Raw genomic sequence first — 14,244 nt, 5'->3', positions numbered from 1 at the left:
ATCAGAGAGCTTGCTTCGACCACACACACCCCACGACCCACCCCCCGTTTTGTGCGGATATATCGTCATCTACTAGTATTTGTGTCAAGATCGTTTAGTTGGGGGCCAAAATCGGGTTTCAATCGACTTGCAGAAATAACAATAAAGAATCGGTAGGTGTCATTAGTGGTGATCGATAGGCCAATCATCCATGATAATGTTCACATTACGTTTTAATCGATTACATGCGATGGTAGCGTAGATATTGGCAAAGCAGGCGGGTAGCTAGTGTGCACCGAAGTGTCCGGCCTTGTCATAATGTATTGTACTGTGAAGCTTTTCGAGTTGGGGGTCATCTCTAATGTTTTATTTTTATGTCAGTCCCCAGAAACTTAGTATGGGCATTTGCTCAAATGTACATTCCATACAACTAATGGTATAAATGTATAAATCGGTCTTCCCACATGTGAAATATAGATGGAAATCCCTTTAGCTGTCGATACCAGACATTTAAAATTGATATTTTAAACCTAAATGTGCTCTGTTTTAAAAAACAAAACAAAAACAAAAGAAACAACCCTTGCAACAATGAAGTTTTGTGGCAGACATTTTCTGGATGATTTTGTCCAACTGTCAGAAGCATAATAATATATTCAAGTACTTTCGGGAACGCTATATTTCTTTCGATTAAATCTCAGGCGGTTGTTCCCTTATGATTAGCATATGATAGCATTGCTTTGTTAGGAGAGGCACACGTTATAATCAACATATGGTCGTTCGGGGTTGTGCTTTCACATACACATCTCATGACTAGTTCGACGTTGTAAGTTCTCCACAAACACTGTAAAAGTTGCATGGCTTAATTTAAACATATCAGAGCGCCTTCAGTCACGTTTTAGTATTCCTGATATCATTTCTAGACACTCATAGCCTGAGGTTACATTCTCCTTGGCATGTCTTCACAAGTGGTGTCATAAATTGTGTTGAGGGAAGTGCGAGGCAGATAACCAACGGCAATGACATTTAAAGAGAACCAAGATAACCATTCGGGTCAAGGTCTGCGACTGCTCATTGTATATCTTCGATGTTGACGGAGAAAGACGTTACTGTGGATGTGATGACGGTCGAGTTGTGTCTCCCCAGTTGTAATAGGCGTACATAGGGGTGAAGTCTCCCTGGGCATGGTCGTTTTCACAGTCATCTTGAATGTTAACATTGCCAAACATACATTCGGCATACGATGGTGGAGCTAAAAGTTCAAACATACATAATATTTTGAAATCACGGATAAGGGGTAAAACTGTTTGGACTGCAAAGTGTGTTATATCGAAGACAAAGACATTTGAAATGGTTAATTACAATGATAAAGGCGGAGTGAGTGAGTGAGAGCACGTTAAGGGAGAAGCTACTCAGGCTTTGCTCAAGAATAAAATGTAGGGGGAAGCGCGCCAGGCCATTGAGAAGACTGACTGACTGACTGAGTTTAGTTTTACGCCGCTTTATATTTAGCAATATTCCAGCAATATCACGGCGGGGGACACAAGAAATGGGCTTAACACATTGTGCCCATGTGGGGAATCGAACCCGGGCCTTCGGTGTAACGAGCCAACGCTTTAACCACTAGGCTACCCCACCGCCCCCATTGAGAAGAGCTCCTGAAGGGAGTAGTACGTCAGGCAATGAGGGAAGATGCGCGTCAAGCATTGAAATGAGCCCCTGCAGGGAGAAGAGCATCAGGCACTGAGAGTGAGTGAGTGAATTAATATTTAACGTCACATCGGCAATGATTCAGCCATATCGTGACGAGAACAATTTTGACCTTGATAAAAAATATGTGTATATTATAAAATCTGTCATCAAAGGACAATAAAACAACTAGATTATGACAGTTAGAATTAAAACTAGCATGTTAAGTTGAAACAAATAGCCTTTTTTGGACAATACAATATAAAAACAGGCTATAGATCGGCAACAACTGAATTTAGATCACCATACTAGGGTCCATGGGGACTTACAACATTTACATTATCCCTTCAGCCGTTGACGATGGTAGGAAAACTGAGCCATAATTTAAAATAACAAATATTCTACGATTAAAAAGCTTGGTAGAGCTAATCAGGAGGACAATAATTTTCAGCGCGTCAAGCAGTGAGGAGAGCACGTAAGGGGATAAGCGCGTCAAGCATTGAGAAGAGCACGGGAGGATAAGCGTATCAGGCGTATTAATAAAAAAGGTGAAGGGTGAAGCGCGACACGTATTGAGAAGTGCACGTGAGGGGAGAAGGGCATCAGGCATTGAGTGAGTGAGTGAGTGAGTGATGCTCATGGTGATGATGACTTTATTGTCTGGTCCAGACTCGATTATTTACAGTTAGTAAGTGAGTTTAGTTTTACGCCTTACTCAGCAATATTACAGTTATATGGTGGCGGTCTGTCAATAATCGAGTCTGGACAAGCCAATCCAGTGAGCAACAGCATGAGCATCGATCTGCGCAATTGGGAACCGATGACACGTGTCAACCAAGTCAGCGAGTCTGACCACCCGATCCCGTTAGTCGCCACTTACGACAAGCATGGGTTACTGAAGATCAATATCCTAACCCGGACCTTCACGGGTGGCATCAGGCATTAAGAAGAGCAAGTATGGGGATGAGCGCTTCGGTCATGGAGAAGAGAACACTAAGGGAGAAGCTCCTCATTCATGGAGAAGAGAACACTAAGGGAGAAGCGCGTCATTCATGGAGAAGAGAACACTAAGGGAGAAGCGCGTCATTCATGGAGAAGAGAACACTAAGGGAGAAGCGCGTCATTCATGGGGAAGAGCACCTGAAGGGAGACGGAATTGAAAAAGGAAAGTAAAGGGAAGAAGAGTGAGCGCAGAGGAAAAGGACAAGTTGAGTGAAGAAGAACGGCGTACATGGAGACGAAAGACCAGAGCGGTGAAGAACGGCCAGAGTATATATTAGCGAGTTGGGAAATGAGGACGGGTAGAGGTTTTTATACATTTCGGGAAGCTAAACGATAACGGGAAGGAAGTTAAACTCACTCAGTGATTCTGCAGGTTGTACATCAGCTTGTGCGCCTTCCTCGAAAAGCTGATCCTGGTTTGGACCGTGGACCTGAGAATCAGGCCTATTCTGTTCCATTGCGGACCTCAGCGGTACTGATCCAATGAGTACTTTCAAGGGTATTTCTAACTTCAACGCAGGACCAGCAGGTTCCACACAAAACTGAAATCGGTTAATATGTCACAGAAAAAATGTTTTCTCTAAATATAATAAAAAACAACAGAATTGCAAGTTCACATGGAACTGAGACACAAATTGCCCCGAAATGAAATTGAATGTGTCTGTTTTACGAAAATGAAGTATTATTCTTTCATTCTTTTTCAAAGTGGTATTCTGTCATTGCTAAAAAGAAAGTTACTTCATTCAGAAGGAGATGAACTTCCATTGAACAGTCTTTTTTAGTTTGTTTCGTTCTTCCAAAATTCCAGCTGCATGACGACGGTTTATACAAAATCGAATCTATATCAGTCAATCAAGTGGTTGAAATCACGAGCATCGATCTGTGCAACTTTGATATGACCAGATCCTATTAGTAGCCTATAACGACAAGCATAGGTTGCTGAAGATCAGTCCTAACATGGATTATCACGGGTAGGTATATTTAGATATACACATACCTTAACATAGTAATCAATGTCGATTATACTGCAACCGTTTAAATTGGAAGGTGGAGCTGGGGGTATCTTTAGCAAATCCCCGGTCCATATATCCGATTCCCCAGGAAGGATTTCACCATGGGATATTTCGCATATTTTCTTCATGATGGTACGTGATCTTTTTGTTGTATGATAAATCACAACCTAAAAATGTAAAAGTATCAGAAGATAATGATACGAGAATATTAATCAACATTTTATCACAAACGCATCTTCCGTGCACACCATTAAAAGCGGTGCTAAATTTAAGGATTATTGTATATATAATCATGTGTGTGTGTGTGTGTGTGTGTGTGTGTGTGTGTGTGTGTGTGTGTGTGTGTGTGTGTTGCACATGGTGTAACGTAACATTCAGAATAATATACTTTTATAAAATTACTCTGAAAGTAAGTTCCTCTCATCCACTGGTACTGTTTTATTTTAATCTTAATTCTTTAGTGTTGACGTGGACATGATACTTATCAAGCGAAAATGATTGCAGTATCCAATACGGTTCAAAATAAATGAAATATCCAGTGAAGTATATTCACAATGATATGCCTCATGGATTCATCACATTTAGTTGTTTGCAACGCTTATCATTTACTCAATCATAGCAACTTATTTAGTTGAGGCATAAATACAATAAATATTGCTATTTGAAAACTATTATCAAGGTTTACACGAAACGTAGTAATTTATAATGTATATTAATGAATGATTTAGTTAAAATTTAAAGTTACATCAGAAGTATTTCAACAATATCGTTATAATGTATGTGAATTTCTCACAGACCATGTAGAGCTCAGCAAATGATCTCTTCATTTTTCTGTTACTGCGGTTGATGATCTCAGCTTTGATAGGGATAGATTCACCCGGAACAAAGCCACATCGGTCAATTTGGAACCTGCAGCTTATTGGGCCGGATGTACAGCACAGGCAGCAGAGTGTTTCTTGGTCTTCTCCTCTCAGACCTAGCTGCAAACAACAATTACAGCAGCAGGTTTAACAAGCATATACAAGTAACAACATGGTATTCAAACACTATGAGCTGCATAATGGACATTCGGTGAGTTGTCATTGCTGTGATCAAGAGTTCTTCATATACTTGTGTCAAACTGGACATAACTGAGTTCTCCAAAAAGTCAAAACAGACTCCACCCACGCTCGTCAAACAACACAGGAAAACTTTCAATCTAGCAGAGTCACTCAGCGGCCTCCAAACAATAACAAAAAACAAAACAACAACACACAACAACGGATATCCGGACACATTCGTTTTTACGTAAATCGTCCGGATAATTGAATATCCGGATATCTGGATGTTTGGTTTTCATACACCTCAAGGAAAATCCAAACGAGAAGGGTAGTGGGGCTGCCTGATCCTCCGTATGGGCATTGTCTAAAAGCAGTATGACACGCCTACCACGCGACCTCATCTGTCTATCAAAGTAGATCAGCCAATCTCTGAACAGGTCAGATGTCATCCAGGCTTCAGTGTTGAATCTGTAGCGAGCATACACTTCGGGGTTGAAATCACTTCCGAAACAACGTGGTCCAAAATGTTTGCTTATGTTATCAAAGCTTACTTTGGGATTTTGTTCTTTGTAAAGACATATCTCTTTCGTTTCCTTGGCTGTCACTGCGTAGCGCTTGCGTTTAGTAGGTTGACTAGCCATTTGTGATCAATTGAAAGACCAACTGACTTGAATATCGACGCACTGCACTTTTATTGCTTTGACTGAATAAACAACTTAACAGTTAGAACTCAATGGTTAACTCGGTCTCAGCTAGCCCTCTAATCACCACTAATACCTTGATGATCATTAATCCGGATTAGCCGACCATGTCTCGTGTCAAAACACGTGGGACTCTCGCATTTCCCTTCACACGGTTAGCGGTAGATCAAAGCTTCGTGCGGTTAGGTGAGTCAATTTTGTGTTGATTTAGCCGGTTTGTTTGTAAAATGTACCGTCCGGAAACGGAAACCGAATATCCGTTATAGACAGTAACTTTTATAACGTAAGAGATTGTTTTTTTCTAAAAATTGACCGGAAGGCGAGGTTTCCGGATATCTGGGGTCCGGGTATCCGAGGTCTCACTGTATTTCTAATCAATATTGGCCTTCCAGGTTGCATATAATCCTGTATAACTAGTACCAACAGTAAAACCAACAAAACACATAACCTGAAAAACCCCAACAAATACCAACCCAACGACCCGCTCCCTCGGCACAAACCCGTGAAGATCCAGGTTAGAATAGGTCTTCAGTAGCCCATGCTTGTTGTAAGAGGCGACTAACGGGATCAGGTTCGCTGACTTGGTTGACATGTCATCGTATCCCAATTGCGTAGAACGATGCTCATGCTGTTGGTCACTGGATTTTCTTGTCCAGACTCGATTAACAACAGACTGCCGCCATATAGCTGAAATATTGCTGAGTGCGGCGTTAAAGACCAAACCAACCCACCAACCGTCAGAATAAATTTCAAAATTTACAGTATCCAAATATTTTAGCACGGTAGTAGAATTTCGGGTGTTAATACTCTGTTGTGCACACGGCATTCCACTACGCAGAAATATTTACACAGGCCATACCTTAAAATATAAACTGTAAATCGTACATATATGTATTAGTGTACGTTCAGGGCATAATGCAGGACCCTAGTAGCAGCCTGGAAGCCTGGGACCTGTCGTAACTCTAATAGTTTATCACAGGCTTACGAATACCGTAGCACTACGAACATTTTGTGGTTCGGAGATACACAAAGCGGCCTATATAAGTGTTCAGGCGATCGTAAGCTAATATCGAGCTAAACTATCAATGCCTATTTCCGTAGATCCGTACTTTTTATACTGAACTCAAAAGAGACGATAGGATCACTTTAAATTATTGTCCCCACCAGGAGTACCAGCATTAAAGACGGCCCCTAAATACGGGTCGAGGACAATTGCCATCCGGACCATTGCCACCGGACATTTGCCACCTAGGACAATTGCCACCAAGGACAATTGTCACCCGGGCAATTGCCTCCTAAAACATAAAACAAATAATTAATTTCAGTTTCTTTACCAACTTTTATTGAGTTTAACATGGTAATCCATACCAAATAATAACATATTATTCCATATAACCAACTTTCAGCAATACAATGACAGCTGTCATGAATTTTATGTACGCTTCACACGGGACGGTGAATTCGAAAATATATTAATTGTATCGGATATTGGGATTTCCTTTTTCAGCTATGTATGCTAACCATCAAAAGTTTAGACTCATTTAAAACACTCACTATATGTTATGTATATATATAGCTACATCGAGGATGAATTTCTCCACTAACTTAGGGGAACCATCTGCAAACATTATGCTGATGAATTGCACGGGGATCATGCGTCAATTCTCTGAAAAGCATGTGCAAATATCATGCATGTGAACAGCTGCGTTTTGTTAAGAATTCGCCAATTTTCACACAGTTTCTTGATTGATTGAACTCATGAAAATAATTTTTTCAACGTTACGAAATTGTTTGTGCAGTACATCAGTTCATGTGTAAACAGTACCTTTAAAAATTATGGAATATTCACCAAAATCTAGTTTAGAACAGTTGACTGAAGTAAGTGGCTACATTTACACTAGTAAGTCTAAACTTTTGATGGGTAGTATATCTGTGTTGCAAGAACAGGCAACATCACTCAAAGATGAGAAGAGTGTCAAATTCATGTGTAAGTACACTGCAAGGTCAAAATGGTGATACTGTGTGCGCGGAAGACGAGTAATCGGAAACAAATGATAATCCTTTGAGGAATGTGAGGTTGCAGTTTCCCTCTCACGTGATTGACTGGAAGATTTGGAAGATTTTTTGCTAGTCTTTCGCCTTACCAACAGTACATGTAAGTCTTCTTTATCTTGGCATGATTTATCAATGGCATATGGCAAGAGATTGACTCCATGAGCACGACTCACACGACCTCACTCATCTTTTGTTGCAACCATTGGCTTCGAGTGACCCTTTCTGACCTAGCATTCCTACGTGGATGGATGGAAGTGACATGATCATAATTTCCATAATCATGAGAAACCTCACTGTGCCATTCCTACTATATAATAAGCATATGTTAGTGAACAATTGTCAAACAGTAATGATACTTGCACAGACAAGTAATACGTTCAGCAAACACGGGAAATGTCTGTACTATGACCACAAATGCATTTACTGCCCAGATGTTAACAATTTGCTGGATATTCATGAAATGATAGGAGCAAAACTGACTGTCTTAACACATTCCCCTTCCGAGCCGTAAAGATACGGGTTAGAATTGATCTTCAGTAACCCATGCTTGTCGTAAGAGGCCACGTACGGGAACGGGTTTACTTGCTTGACACAGTCATGTCATCGTATCCCAATTGAGTAGGTCGATGTTCATGCTGTTGATCACTGGGTTGTCCGGTCCAGACCGCCGCCATATAGCTGGAATATTGCTGAGTGCTGCTTAAAACTAAACTCACTCACTCACACATTCCCTTTCCACTATCATGTATGCTCTTAAAACGACTAAGATTTGAAGTACAAACAACCAGATGTATGTTCGACATACATTATATAAGGCATGGTAATTTGTGAATTTGTAATGTGTCATGTGTAGTGTTAAAACATTCTACTTTAAGCAAGTAGCTAATGTATACATAACGTCTTGTGAATGTCATATCTTGTTGAATGAACAGAAAATATCAATGAAAAAAAATGATCACCGAATACTGACCTAAAAAACATCACCTACCATTGCCTCAGGTTCAGCGTTGAGGTCGAGTAAATTAGCAACTGTAAAGATCTTTTTCGTTGTGTCATCAAATGTCCACGGCTTGGTAATGGTGCCTTTCAGCCAGTACCGTACCCTCCCCAATGTGGCTTCAAATGAGGAGGGTATGCCGGGTGGCAGTTTGTACTGAAAGGGGTATGTGTAACGCCCTGCGGATAGACTAGCGTTGTCCCCATCTTCTCCCGTCGCTGAAATTGCAACGTTGTCGTTAAGAGAAGATTGTGTACTTGAAGCAAACATTTCATGTATGTTCAGTGAGGCTGAAGACAATTGAGACTACCTTCATGTGTGTGAGAAGTGTTTCATAATATACTATTCACACTTTGCTAAGGATCAAATCATGGATTCAACAGAAAACTATGATGTGGGGTCAAATTTGGTTTAAATATCTAAGCTTATTGTAAGCATGGATCCGAGGTTTCAGTATGTCATTTCATCTTGTGGAACCCATACCTGCTACTGACGGTGTTGTGTATATGCCACAGACTCGTTCCATAATTTGCAAAATGGTTGATTGGTGCCATGTTTATGGTTCCTCATGTATCAAGTGCATAAGGCCAGATTCAAGTGACTGTATCCAGAGGGATGCATATAGGCCAGATTACGTTTAAGTAAGTGACTGTTTTACCTTAAAGAGTGGTTGCCATATTGTTATTTATCCAGTTTTAAAAAATAGATACAATTTTCAAATTATGAATCTACGTTTCAGTAAAGTTGTGAAGTTTGTGTGATCCTTCTAGAATAGTAATGACCTAGCAAAGTCTAACCTGTGAGTATTCTAGAATAATGTTATGCGAGATCCCACATTAGTTTGGTTGTTAAATATACTCTTGTGGATGCCAATAATGGTTAGAGCGTCCACCCGAGCGGAAGGTCGCGGGTTCGATCCCCGTCCGCGTCATACCAAAAGACGTTAAAATATGGTACTTGTTGGTCCCTGCCTGGCGCTCGGCATTACTGGGTACAACAAGGACTGGTCGGCTCGGAGTCAGTTTAATGTGTCTGAGTAGGGTATTCATGTTTCACTGCGGCATGGTATCTCAGTGGGCTAGCACTATAAAACCAGCTTCAGTCTGGGCTAGTACAAACCAACCGCACATACACATACACATACAGTACACATACACACGCATGCACGTCGTCATATGAGCGAAATATTCTCAAGCACGACGTTAAACCCAATTTCATCTCATCTCTTAATTCGTGTGTGTAAGTTAACTTATTGTTTCATTTTGGAAATCGATACGTAACATAACAGATATATTTCTCGTATCTGACGGCGTAATCAAGGAAGGCTGTGTAACCTATCACGTTTAAGACATACTAAGTCTTGTGGTGATTGGACAAACATGGGTTTCTCGCGCAACACTATTTTAGTTTAATGAAGTAATGTTCATTCTCAGGACTTTTGCTGGATTACATTCATATGACGTTGTGTCGGCCGTTCGAGTACAACGTATCTAAATATATGTTGCACCCATACATGTAGAGCGGTGGGGTAGCCTAGTGATGAAAGCGTTCGATGTCACCCCGAAAGCCCGTGTTCGATTCCCTACAAAGATGCAATGTGTGAAGTCTGGTGTCCTCCTCCGTGATACTGCTGGAACATACTACAGGTTCTACTACACTACATCAGAATCACATGCTCCCTGAGCGAGTAGCGTATGTAAACATCTGAAGAGATAAAGACATGTGATAGCTCTGATTGGATGAAATAGTGAAAGATTTTTATGGGTTTTTCAAAAACACATCCATCCAGTAATTAAAACTGACCACAATTTTAAGTATTTAGTGTTGTCATTTTTACCCCCTTGACTTATGCTTATTGTGTGTACAGATATTTTGAAGTAGGTCACATCAACTTGGGTTGATGTGTTCAGCTTGCTTTACTCGGATAATTGGTAGGATAATTTGTGTTTTTATTGTAGTTTAAAGACAAGACTGTACCCAGACCATGGCTGTTGAGAGCCTGGATGATTTAAAAAAATATATATATCTTTACTATAGAAGTGTATGGGAAACATCCATGGTCCCTAGTATGGTGATCTACCTTCAGTTGTTGGCGATAAATAGCCCATTTTTACATTGTATTGTCCAAAAATAGTTTTCTACTTTTAAAGATTTGCTAGTTAGTTTTAAATCATTTTGTGATAATCTAGTACTTTAACTGTCCTTCTTTGACAGGGTTTTATATATTATATATATGTATTATGAACTTGGAATTAGTTTTAGTCACGATATTGCTGAAATAGTGCCGATGTGACTTTAAATCTTAACTCACTCACTCACTATGGGAACCATTTCGTTTTGTGTAACCCAGATTCGAACGAACGATCATCGGCTTCTGGCGTGTGGTTTGTTCGGAATAGGAACTGATATATAAACAGTATTTGTATTCGTTTAGGTACCGTTATTTTCGATGTCCTTCTTAAGGTGCATCCAAAGTATACTATACATACTGTTGTATTTCATTCGGCACCAGCATTGACAACCATGTCATGCATCTTGTTAACCACCACAAAGCTCTACACAAATTATCCCAATGAACGGACATCATTAAATGCCATAGAACCCAAACTGTATCACATTCCATTGAACAATTAATCACTTCCCGACGTTCGTCAGACGTCCATATTAAATTACCAATGCGTATGAATATAAAATGCATGTAACCTGCAGTGACAACTCACTTTCATCGTATTTCCCACTTGATATTTGTCAGCAGCAGATATGCACTTCCTCTACCCCAACCTATCATAATAAGTGTGCTGTTGCTGAATTTGGAAACCAATTCCTGTCCCACCAATTTCGAGCTTGACACAAGAAGCATAAACATGTACATAATATGTCAGAATAAAGTATACTGACGCGCTGATCCGTCACCATCTAACATTATACATTAACATCAACACATCCTTTATATCTTATTACAGCCGGCAGGAAACATGTGATTGCTTGTAACAACTTAAGTGGTATATAAATACCTTTCCCAAACAGAACCAATTCGTCGTTGAAGTAGTTATCGTTCGCTACATAATGCTTGGTGACAGTCCGCCTGGCCATCCCAACTCCCTTAGAGCAGCTTTCCGACCATTTCACTCTGGCCCCGCCGATTAGCTGAAGCTGTATGCCTACAACAGATGTATTTCGGTCAGGTGTAACAGCTCAAGCTGTATTCCTACGACAGATGTATTTCGGTCAGGTGTAACAGCTGAAGCTGTATGCCTACAACAGATGTATTTCGGTCAGCTGTAACAGCTGATGATGCAAGCCGACAACAGATGTATTTCGGTCAGGTGTAACAGTTGACGCTGTATTCCTACAACATATGTATTTCGGTCAGGTGTAACAGCTGAAGCTGTATGCCTACAACAGATGTATTTCTGTCAGGTGTAACAGTTGAAGCTGTATGCCTACAACAGATGTATTTCGGTCAGCTGTAACAGCTGAAGCTGTATGCCTACAACAGATGGTATTTCTGGTCAGGTATAAGCTGTTATGTAACAGCTGAAGCTGTATGCCTACAACAGATGTATTTCGGTCAGGTGTAACAGCTGAAGCTGTATGCCTACAACAGATGTATTTCGGTCAGCTGTAACAGCTGAAGCTGTATGCCTACAACAGATGTATTTCGGTCAGATGTAACAGCTGAAACTGTATGCCTACAATAGGTGTAATTCGGCTAGGTTAACAGCTGAAGCTGTATGCCTACAACAGTTAGGTGTAACAGCTGAAGCTGTATGCCTACAACAGATGTATTTCGGTCAGCTGTAACAGCTGATGATATGCCTACAACCGATGTACAGATGTATTTCGGTCAGGTGTAACAGTTGACGCTGTATTCCTACAACATATGTATTTCGGTCAGGTGTAACAGCTGAAGCTGTATGCCTACAACAGATGTATTTCGGTCAGCTGTAACAGCTGAACAGCCGACAAACAGATGAAGCTGACGCTGTATGCCTACAACAGATGTATTTCGGTCAATTGAAACAGATGTATTTCGGTCTGTATGAAGCTGTATGCCTACAACAGATGTATTTCGGTCAGATGTAACAGCTGAAACTGTGTAACAGCTGAAGCCATGCATGCCTACAATAGGTGTATTTCGGTCAGGTGTAACAGCTGAAGCTGTATGCCTACAACAGATGTATTTCGGTCAGGTGTAACAGCCGACCATGCATGCCTACAATAGGTGTATTTCGGTTAGGTGTAACAGCTGAAGCTGTATGCCTACAACAGATGTATTTCGGTCAGGTGTAACAGCTGATAACAAAATAATGCTGCACACTACGTAAAATGAGACAAAATCCGTGTGATTGGCGTAAGGCTCCTAATAATGATATTGTTGTAAAAATGTTTGTGTATTGTAGTACCAGTTGATGTGATATCTCACTCCCTCTTCTCGACCCCCTTACTTCAAACTTTTTCATTACGTCACATTTGTCACAGAAAATGCAATTGTCGAGAGTTCGAATCCAGGTTACGATTTATCAGCAGAAGGATTTGAAGATACCGTCGGGGTGGGTGGGATATTTTGTAAGGGAAACGTTGTTTCATGGAAGGGACCAGAGTTTACTGAATCCGAATGTGGTAGCCATGAGTGAGTGCAGCATGGTGTCGCAGTGAGCTAATGCGTGAAGATCGTTAGAATATTGATCTTCAGCAACCCATGATAGTCGTAAGGGGCGACTAACGGGATCGGGTGGCCAGGCTCGCTGACTTGGTTGACACATGTCATCGTGTCCCAATTGCTTAATTCGATGCTCATGGTGATGATAACTGGATTGTCTGGCCCAGTCTCGGTTATTTACAGACTGCCGCCAAAAGCTGGATTATTACAAACAAACGTATACTCGCCACTTCGAGAGCGCTGTCCCCACTAGTTCCAGTGCATGCTATATGTTATGCCATTCCTGGTTCGATGTGATTGTAAAGTGTTAACTCTCTCACAAGGCGTAAATTAATATTAAAACATTTGCACTTCAAAACATACATCGATACATTGACAATATAGATTATGTGGCGTTTGCAGTGTGTTGCCCTGTACACAATATTATTCTTGTAAAGATAGCCGTGAGTCCCATAAAGTCATCTTTCATGTCTATAGGGGCCAAAAATGTCAATCTTTCTCTTCAAAGTGTAGAATATTGACAATGTATATGTACACATCGCGGGAGTTTCTCGATAATAGCTTCGTCATTTGGGAAATCTATTTGTCACATTTAAAGCAGAAAAATCTTACAGCATAGCTAAAAATACAACCAACATCTAGCTTAACCCAAGCCTTATCCAAAACAAAGGAACACATGTTACAAAAAGCATACGTGTATCTACAAAATCACATAGACAATGGACACACATTGGAATGTTTCTGCAAGAACATAATTCTCGACATTTACCACTTACCCTTCATCTCCATTTCCTCGTCTAGTTCCAGTGTAAGGTGACCCTGTAGACACTGTCCCGGAGAATACACCCTCTGGGGGTTGTCTAAAGTTATTGTGAAAACTTTTGGTTTGCCCATCTTTGATAAACGAGTGTTTCAAGAACGGTTTTCTGAGGTTTTTGTAACACTGCATCCGACAATGATATGCACGTTCACATAATTGACAGACTATTGTCATTCCGTCTCCGGTTTGCACAACAGATGTCCTACAAACCTTTACAGTAACAATCAGTCTCTGTCAGCGTCGAAAGTTTTCGCAATGTCACAGTGCCTATGTCACAACGATGCCGTC

General features: G+C 40.6%; 1 protein-coding gene across 1 annotated transcript; it reads right to left on the bottom strand.

Annotated features, from left to right (window-relative positions):
- Window positions 1–276: 276 nt before the first annotated feature.
- On the bottom strand, window positions 277–14,244 carry LOC124282494 (arrestin domain-containing protein 3-like). The gene is made up of 7 exons (XM_046718506.1): window positions 13,913–14,244; window positions 11,488–11,634; window positions 8,465–8,691; window positions 4,478–4,660; window positions 3,665–3,847; window positions 3,026–3,209; window positions 277–1,228 (listed from the first exon to the last, which is right to left on the bottom strand). Exons 1-7 carry the CDS (start codon window positions 14,028–14,030, stop codon window positions 1,083–1,085), a joined length of 1,188 nt encoding a protein of 395 aa, XP_046574462.1. The 5' UTR covers window positions 14,031–14,244; the 3' UTR covers window positions 277–1,082.

This window comes from Haliotis rubra, unplaced genomic scaffold, assembly GCF_003918875.1.
Source record: "Haliotis rubra isolate DU_JTF1 unplaced genomic scaffold, ASM391887v1 Scf3, whole genome shotgun sequence".
Classification (NCBI taxonomy): Eukaryota; Metazoa; Mollusca; class Gastropoda; order Lepetellida; family Haliotidae; genus Haliotis; species Haliotis rubra.
Note: the sequence above shows the minus strand (reverse complement) of the source record. Positions and strands in the feature narration are given on the sequence as shown.

Coding starts and splice junctions, on each gene's coding strand:
- LOC124282494 (XM_046718506.1), bottom strand. CDS start 14,030: ATGGGCAAACCAAAAGTTTTCACAATAACTTTAGACAACCCCCAGAGG. Junction 3,848..4,477: donor CATTTGCTGAGCTCTACATG/GTCTGTGAGAAA, acceptor TTACATTTTTAG/GTTGTGATTTATCATACAAC. Junction 3,210..3,664: donor ACATTGATTACTATGTTAAG/GTATGTGTATAT, acceptor AACCGATTTCAG/TTTTGTGTGGAACCTGCTGG.